The 8,826-nt window shown below is 48.2% G+C and overlaps 1 protein-coding gene across 1 annotated transcript in view; it reads left to right on the top strand.

The window, feature by feature from the left end:
* The first annotated feature begins 7,391 nt into the window (after nucleotides 1-7,391).
* LOC143280959 (homeobox protein Nkx-2.2-like) overlaps nucleotides 7,392-8,826 on the top strand; it is a 15,665-nt gene continuing 14,230 nt past the window's right edge. Inside the window, 1 exon segment of the mRNA XM_076585783.1 lies at nucleotides 7,392-8,397. Within this exon segment, the coding sequence (XP_076441898.1) occupies nucleotides 8,160-8,397 (238 nt within the window). The 5' untranslated portion in view covers nucleotides 7,392-8,159.

Raw genomic sequence — 8,826 nt, 5'->3', positions numbered from 1 at the left:
TATATATATGTATGTATATGTACACACACACACACACACACACACACACACACACACATGCACACACGCACATATCAACACAGACACATGCTCGTGCGCACAACGTTTTACCGACTATGGAATTCAGTAAACATGGAATGCAAAACAAATTAATTTTAAGAGAGAGAGAGAGAGAGAGAGAGAGAGAGAGAGAGAGAGAGAGAGAGAGAGAGAGAGAGAGAGAGAGAAGAGATACTGAGAGACAGCAAAACAAGCAGAAAGAAAGAAAGACTACAAAATGTATAACATCCAGGCTACTCCACAATCAGACATAGAACGGTTAAAATTTGTCTTGTGAAATTGGTTGAAGCAGACAATAAAGTATTTTGAAGTGAACAGAAATTTTTAGACCATCGATGCAATAACAAGTTCATGTTTCTGTTCTTTCTCACAGGTATCCATTACCCCCCCCCTTCCCCCAACCCCTTACTCTCTCATCCCTCCCTCCCCCCCACGCCCCCTCTTTTATCCCATCTGCTCTGTGTGTGTGTGTGTGTGTGTGTGTGTGTGTGTGTGTGTGTGTGTGTGTGTGTGTGTGTGTGTTTCTCCCACTTTTCGTTCTGTTGATATCTTAAACTCTGATTAGGTGAGTAACATTTGATTCTTCATTTGTGTCCACGTATTTTTCTTTTCGATATTGTGTGTGTGTGTGCGTGCGTGCGTGCGTGTGTGTGTGCGTGCGTGTGTGTGTGTGCGTGTGTGTGTGTGTGTGTGCGTGTGTGTGTGTGTGAAGCGTTGGAAGCATGAGAAGCATGGAAGTATAGACATTGTTACTGAGCAATGTGATGAAAGTTCTGTGTGTGTGTGTGTGTGTGTGTGTGTGTGTGTGTGTGTGTGCGTGTGTGTGTGTTTGCGCGTGTGTGTGTGTGTGGCCACTCCTCTCTCTCACTCCCCCCCTCTCTCTCTCCCCCCTCCCCTCCCTCTCTCTCTCTCTCTCTGACTGTCAGACCGACTCTTCCCACTGTGTATATACCGACTACTATTACATACCTCAAAAACAACGTACGACGCTTAAAAATTCATGGCTTTCCAAATGCATTGTTTGCTGAGCTCCGAACAGAGAGAGAGGGCGGACGCGAGGCCTAAACTGCAATGAGAAGTGAAAACATTGCCCCTGGCGTCATCATTACATTCTTCTCTGGGCCACGTGACGTGGTCGTCAACCACCTATCACTATCCACTAAGCCTCTGTAGAAAGGTAAGTTTTTACCGGACCAGCCAATACACTTTTCAAACACGAACAAATTAATAGCAGACTGTCTGAATGTTGTGTTTCTTTCCAAATCTCCAGGCTTGACAAGTAGAGACTCGCTCCGGTGATACGGGAGGGGGTGTGACCCCCCCCCCCCAACCCCCTCGACCCCCCTCCCTCTTGATATTGTCCCAGGGGGACAAATCTGAGACATATACGCATATACATATCTCTCGATAGATAGATAGATAGATAGATAGATAGATAGATAGATAGATAGATAGATAGATAGATAGATAGATAGATAGATAGATAGATGTAGAGAGAGAGTATGGGGAGAGAAGCAGGAACGGCAGCGAGTAGGCGAAACAGGACGACTGGCGCAATAGCCAAGTGGTTAAAGCGTTGGACTTTCAATCTGAGAGTCCCGGGTTCGAATCTCGGCAACGGTGCCTGGTGGGTAAAAGGTGGAGATTTTTCCGATCTCCCAGGTCAACATGTGTACAGACCTGCTTGTGCCGGAACCCCCTTCGTATGTTATACGCAAGCAGGAGATCAAATACGCACGTTAAAGATCCTGTAATCCATGTCAGCGTTCGGTGGGGTACAGGAAACAAGGATATACCCAGCATGCACAGCCCCGAAAACGGAGTATGGCTGCCTACATGGCGGGGTAAAAACGGTCACACACGTAAAAGCCCACTCGTGTACATACATACCAGTGAACGTGGGAGTTGCAGCCCACGAACGAAGAAGAAGTGGGACAAAAAATCAAACTCTGGTGAGACGTTTGAGCGTGGTGGCACGATCCAAGGGTAGGCGAAATGGGAATAGGCGAATCGGACCTGTTCGGTGTCTTCGGGGGGACAGAAGTAGGGTGGCTGGGGCATGGTGGGTGTCATTTGTGACCCGTGATAAAAAACAACAACAACAACAAAAAAAAACCATATATATATATATTGTCCTGGGGACAGTTCTGTGATCACACAGACTTAGAACCTCTTTCCTTGTCTCCGTCTGTCTGTATCTGTCTCTGTTTCTGTCTGTCTCTGTTTCTGTCTGAACAATTTTCATTATTTTGTTGAAAAAAACAAACAAAAAAACACGTTTTAACAAAGTGTATCTGAACAAACTGGGGGACAGTGTTGGGAAAAAGGAGTTAAAAGGAGTTGCCCCAACCCAGCCTGACATATCCTCTGGAGAACTATTAATTAAAGCCTTGTAACCGCCAGTCTGGTCGTCAGGAAAGAATAAATAAAATAAATGCGCGGGGGCGCTTTGCTGCCACTCCAACACAGGCACCGGTTCGTCTAGAGGTCTTCAGTAGTGTCTCGAGACGGGTGTGCAGAGAAGCACACATTGCGCGGGGGACTTAAGTCGCGTGTTTGTTTTCGTGGTTCTCTCCCCTCCATTTACACGGATTACGTGCATTAGACGAGGACGCGCGCCGAACGGGTTTGGCAGAGAAAAAAAAAAAAAAAACGTGCGCAAGCTCATCGAGTTTGGATTTTTCTTCTTCTTCTTCTTTTTTTTCCGCTCAATCCGTGCCACTGGGGTGGACAGACCGGTGGGGTTAATCAGTTTCAAGATAGGCACGTTCGTTTTCTGTCAACACTTCTGCAGGCCACCCTCACCACCCCCACCCCCTGCCCCCTCCGTCCCCGCCGCCCCCGCTGCTTTCGATCTTTTTCGGTTCTCCCATCCACCCTCACTCAATACAACCCATGCCAGGAAAACGGAACGTCAAGCTATTTCCTCTGTTGGCTGTGTGTGTTTTGATGCGCGGATATCGGAACAAGTTGCTTGTAGTTTTCTGTTGAATGAAAGTCCCTGTCTTTCTCTCTGTCTCTGCCTCTGGCTGGCTGTCTGTCGGTCTGTCTCCCCCCCCCCCCCCACACACACACCCCTCCCCTCCGCCCCAGTCCCCACTCTCTCTCTCCCTCTATCTCTCTGTCTTATTGTTCTTGCCATTTTCTTTGATATGTGTTGTAATTTAACTTTGTAATGTAACTTTTGACCCCTCTTACTCTCTCGCCCCCCCCCCCCCCCCCCCAGCCCACGAACGAAGAAGAAGAAATCACACTTCGTTGCGACATGAAACGGGGGTCCGCTTTCCCCCAACCCAACTCCCCCCCCCCCCCCCCCCGCTCCCCCTCCTACCCTTCTCTCCCCCCACACAACCCCATCTCTCTTTTCCTCTCTTCTGATATGAGTTTTCTCTATTTATTCTTGTGTGTTTCTTTTTTCTTTTCTTTTTTAAAAATAATTTATTTATTTAATTTCACAGAGGTATAGTAGCCCTGTACTGCTCACAAGGGGGAAGGTGACAGAATGGCTAACACTCTTATCTGTCAATATAGTGTCCGTGAGGGTCTTGGATCGAATCCCGGTCCCGCCCTTTCTCCCAGGTTTTACAACAAAATCGAACTGTGTCTAGTCACTCAGATGAGGCGATAAACCGAGGCCCCACGTGCGCATTGATAAAGAATCCATGGCGACGTAACTGTTGTCCTCTGGCAAAATTCTGTAGAAGAAATCCACTCTGCTAGGTATATATGATAGTCAGTCGTGTCCGACTATGACCATCAGAATAGCAGAGGAGGCAACTGCTGTCCCGACTATTTGGGCTAGAATTTGATTATAGTGGAGAGTGTCTTGCCCAAGTTACATCCCCACTCTCTTGGCCAAGAGGGTTTTAGGACAGTCGGCGTTGGGATGGTTCCCAAAGGCCAACTAGCCCACAAGGCTGCAGCATTAAGAACCAGTGCAATTTTGCCTCCTAGTTCGAGAGTCATAGTCCTTCACAAAAGACTAAGCTTGAAATGATTTCCCGTTGACTGGAGAAACCATTGATAATACAGCTCTCACTTTGCTGTTGGCCCAAATGTAAAACTTATGTCAATCTGTACACCAAAGTATATGCATGCAATCAAGGTCTGACTAAGCGCGTTAGGTTATGATGCTGGTCAGGCATCTGCCGATCAGCAGATGTGATGCAGTGTATGTTGATTTGTCTCAGACTGCGGTGACGCCTACTCGAGAAACTGAAACTGAAATTGAAACTGGCATTGCACACAGTAGACCTCTCCATGCCGTCAGATGGCGACCTGCTCATCTGCTGATCTGCCGTCAGATGGCCATCTGCTGATGTGATCTGCCGACAGCGCCGGGACAAGACAAACACTGTCATGACACACGGTCCTTCACGGGCATTCCCACGTTCTGACGGCTAACACACACACACACACACACACACACACACACACACACACAAAAACATAAACACACACACACACACACACACACACACACACACACACACACACACACACACACACACACACACACACACACAGCAAACACACGTGACCTAACACACAGTCCACCCTGTTCAGTTTTCAGACAGTGGAGAAAAATGATCGGGACTTCCAAGCCTGTCTGGATCAAAACAGCATGCTGGAAGCCTCGGAACGGCTGTAGGGGGTGGGGGAGCGGGGGAAAGGGGTAGGGTGGCTGTGTGGAGGAGGGGGTAATGAGGGTTCGATGGGAGGGGGCATCAGGTGTGGAGTTGTCAACAGAGGACATTGCTGGAAATGTGCTGCCATAATGTGTACGTTGTTACAGTCTGCGTTCATATGGTTCGAAATAATAATATTAATAACAATAAATAAAAACAACCACAATATTAATGACAATGATAAGAAGAAGAAGAAGTAGAAGAAGAATAACAAGAAGAATAACAATAACAAGAATAATGATAATAACAAGAAGAAAATAGTACATTTAAATCGCGCTTTGTCAGACACAAAGCACACAGGAACACACACACACACACACACACACACACACACACACACACACACACACACACACACACACAGCAAACACACGTGACCTAACACACAGTCCACCCTGTTCAGTTTTCAGACAGTGGAGAAAAATGATCGGGACTTCCAAGCCTGTCTGGATCAAAACAGCATGCTGGAAGCCTCGGAACGGTTGTAGGTCTGTAGGGGGTGGGGGAGCGGGGGAGAGGGGGGGGGGCTGTGTGGAGGAGGGGGTAATGGGGGTTTGATGGGAGGGGGCATCAGGTGGGGAGTTGTCAACAGAGGACATTGCTGGAAATGTGCTGCCATGATGTGTACGTTGTTGTTACAGTGTGCGTTCATATGGTTCGAAATAATAATATTAATAACAATAAATAAAAACAACAACAATGATAATAACAATGATAAGAAGAAGTAGAAGAAGAATAACAATAACAAGAATAATGATAATAACAAGAAGAAAATAGTACATTTAAATCGCGCTTTGTCAGACACAAAGCACACAGGAACACACACACACACACACACACACACAAACTTCCCGCCATCCTGCCCCATACACCACCACATGAACATTTCACAATACAGACAAAAGCACCTTTATACATACACACATTGTCCACAGTGTCAGTCCTATTCCCCTTTCCCAGTTTCGCCTACCATCGGCATAGGTGATTCCGATCTGCCTGTTCCCAGTTCGTCTGTGTAGTTAGTTAACTGCCCTATGTCTGTGCGTGCGCAACTGAACGCTTGTGCATCTGTTTGTGTATGCGTTGTCCGCATGACAGACAGCAAGATCCCGAAGATGCTCTTGTATGGCCAGCTAAAGGAAGGCCACCGTGAACTTGGAAGACCCTGCAAGCGCTTCAAGGACACCTTGAAGACAAACCTCAAAGCCTGTGACATTGACATCGCTTCCTGGGAAACTGATGCCCTTAACCGCTCTCGCTGGAGGATGCTGTGCTCTAGTGGCATAAAGACGTTTGAAAACAAGAGAACGCTGGCCATGAAGGAGAAGCGTGAGCGAAGGAAGCAGGGTTCAACTTCTGGAGACGTTTTCCCTTGCAACACCTGTGGGAAGTGCTGCGCATCCAGAATCGGCCTCTTCTCCCATATGAGGACACACTACGACAGATAAGCCTGCCTGCCTACTCATCCGTCGGTCCGACGGGAGACTCCATCATCACTGTATGTGTTTAAAAACCAAGCAAACGAAAAGCTCGCTTTCATCATTTTGTCTCAAGATCAAGCTTGTTAACGTTCTTCCAATTTTCCCTTTGCTTTTTTTCTGTTTTACACTTGTTAATCGATCTAGAACACGAGATGTTCGAGCAAGTCGGATCGTCGAATCAACTAAAGTGCTGTTGAAGCGGACCGAAATGAAGGGAAATAACTCTGACAATCCTATTTTCGTGATGTCATCGCTCGTTCCCTATTCTGGTTTGGCCTTTGTGTTGGGTTTTTGTTGTTGTTGTTGTTGTTTTTTGTCTGGGCCTTGTATTGGTAATTATGCAACACAAACAATGCTTTATGTTAAATTGAATTTTTAAAAGAAAAAAAAAAGAAAATGTTGCTCGGAAGTCACAGGGTACCGTGAATGCATGCATATTAATTCAGCCCTGTCTCAGAAGTAAGTGTTTGTAGAAGCTTACAGTGGCATAAATCCATAACTCATACTCTACAATCTACACTTCATCTGCGTGGCAGATGCCTGACAGCAACATAACCCAACGCGCGCATATAAATTTGTGTACACAGAGTGGATTCCTTCTACAGATTATTTTGTATACGGGACCTCGGTTTATCGTCTCATCCGAATGACTAGACGCTCAGTTTGTAATTCCAGTAAAACTTTGGGGGGTGGGGGGAGGGGGCGAGACCTGGAGTCGAATCCAGACCTCACTGGCACGGACACGGAAAACATGTCTCAACCACTCTGCCAGACCCTTCCTCTTTACGCTGACAGGAGCTCTGAGAGCGAGCTGAACTTCACGAGGGGACAGTCACAGCTTACCTTCCACAGGCCGCCCCTCCCTTCGTCCTGTCAATCACTGCCAGGGGGGCGGGGCCTGACCGCGGGACGACCAACCAGCACGAGGCTTCATAAATCCGGCAAATTGAAAGTTAAACGATCCCCGAGTGGTAAGGCGAAGAGATAGCAGGCAAGCAAAGCGAAGCGCGCGACCCCTACAACGACAAGAGGTGGAGGAGGCTCGTGTTGTATGGAGGGTGGGGGCGTGGGTGTGGGGGGGAGGGGTTTAGGTTGGGGTAAAGTGGGTGGGGAGGGGGGGGGCGACTTCTTTCGCGAGGGTTATTTCGATAAGGAACAAAGCTCAAATCACACACTTGGCTGGCCGCTTTAAGGACCTTCAACGCCGGCAAGAATCGGGGCCGGACAGCTCTTGGAGCGATTTTGAAGCGACGTTTCACAAATCCCCTTGCTCGCCGAGTGAAAAGACGGGGTAGACCGGGAGACCCCACTTGGCTTGGGGAGGTGACAGACTTTCCTCTCATCGATCTCACGGGCCTTCTGCCAGTTGAGCCAACTAGGGTCTGCCTGACTTGACTGATCCGCTTGTCTTGTGGTGGACAAAACCTTGGCCAGTGGTGGTAGAGGGACTGGTCTTGAGTCGTTGTGTGATGCTGAGACTTGAGTGGTGACTTAACTTATCCGTTGTCATTCTCCATGAGGTCTGGTGCCGGACAGGACCTGCTGTGTCTTAGTCATCAGTGGCCTGTGACAGTACACACACACAGTCTTGCCACAGCGCTGGTCTCAGAACGGTTTTTTTGTTTGTTTTTTTAACACTTCTTCCTCTCAAGGAGTGAAACAACTTTGCCCTCGCGTTTTCGTTGTTCAGTTCTTCTCCCAATACGTCAGATCAGTGATTTCTTTTTTCTTTTTCTTTTTTTTAATCGGTGACGTTATAACATTCCTTGTTTTATTGATTCATTCTTTCAGATCTTATTTTCATTTTCAAATTTCTCTCCGCACACACTGGACTGCGCCCTAGTGTCACCGCATCCGTCATAAAGTGGACGGTCCAGCAGCAGCAACGACAGGTCAGATCCCCCTCGCCACCTGTCTACAGGCAGGGCAGATGGCCGCATCTGTCGAGCTGGGCGCCATGAAGAACAACAGCTTCTCCGTCAAGGACCTGCTGGACCTACCAGGAGGGGAGAGCAAGGAAGCGATGCAGTGTGTGCGCCAGATGAGGAACCTGCCCCCGGCGCGAACCCTGGGCGGCGTGGACCCCGTGACGGGCCAGTACCACGGGGCCCAGGACAACCCGTACATGCACTGGCTGCACTCCAACCATCACGCCGTGCACTACGGACGTAAGTACACGTGCAACTGCACTGCGGATGTAAGTACACATGCACCCAACTACATGCACTGGCTGCACACCAAGCATCACGCCGTGCACTACAGATGTAAGTACATGACTGTGCACTGGGGTATATTCACCACAGCCGCTGGGCAGATGCCTGACCAGCACCACAGCCCAACCTGCTAGTCAGGCATGTACATTCGTGGACATTAAATTTGTGTACTTATCAGAGTGGATTTCGCCCACAGAATTTTTTGCCAGAGGACACTCTTCTTCTTCTTCTTCTTCTTCTTCTTTGCCATAAGTTCTTTTTTCAGTGCGCCAAGTGTGTCCTGCACACGGGACCTCGGTGTGTCGTTGACCCGATCCGAATGACTAGACGCTCAGTTTGATTTTCCAGCCACACTTTGTAGAAAGGGCGAGGTTCGAACCCAGA

Source organism: Babylonia areolata, chromosome 4 (genome assembly GCF_041734735.1).
Source record: "Babylonia areolata isolate BAREFJ2019XMU chromosome 4, ASM4173473v1, whole genome shotgun sequence".
Lineage (NCBI taxonomy): Eukaryota > Metazoa > Mollusca > Gastropoda > Neogastropoda > Buccinidae > Babylonia > Babylonia areolata.
Note: the sequence above shows the minus strand (reverse complement) of the source record. Positions and strands in the feature narration are given on the sequence as shown.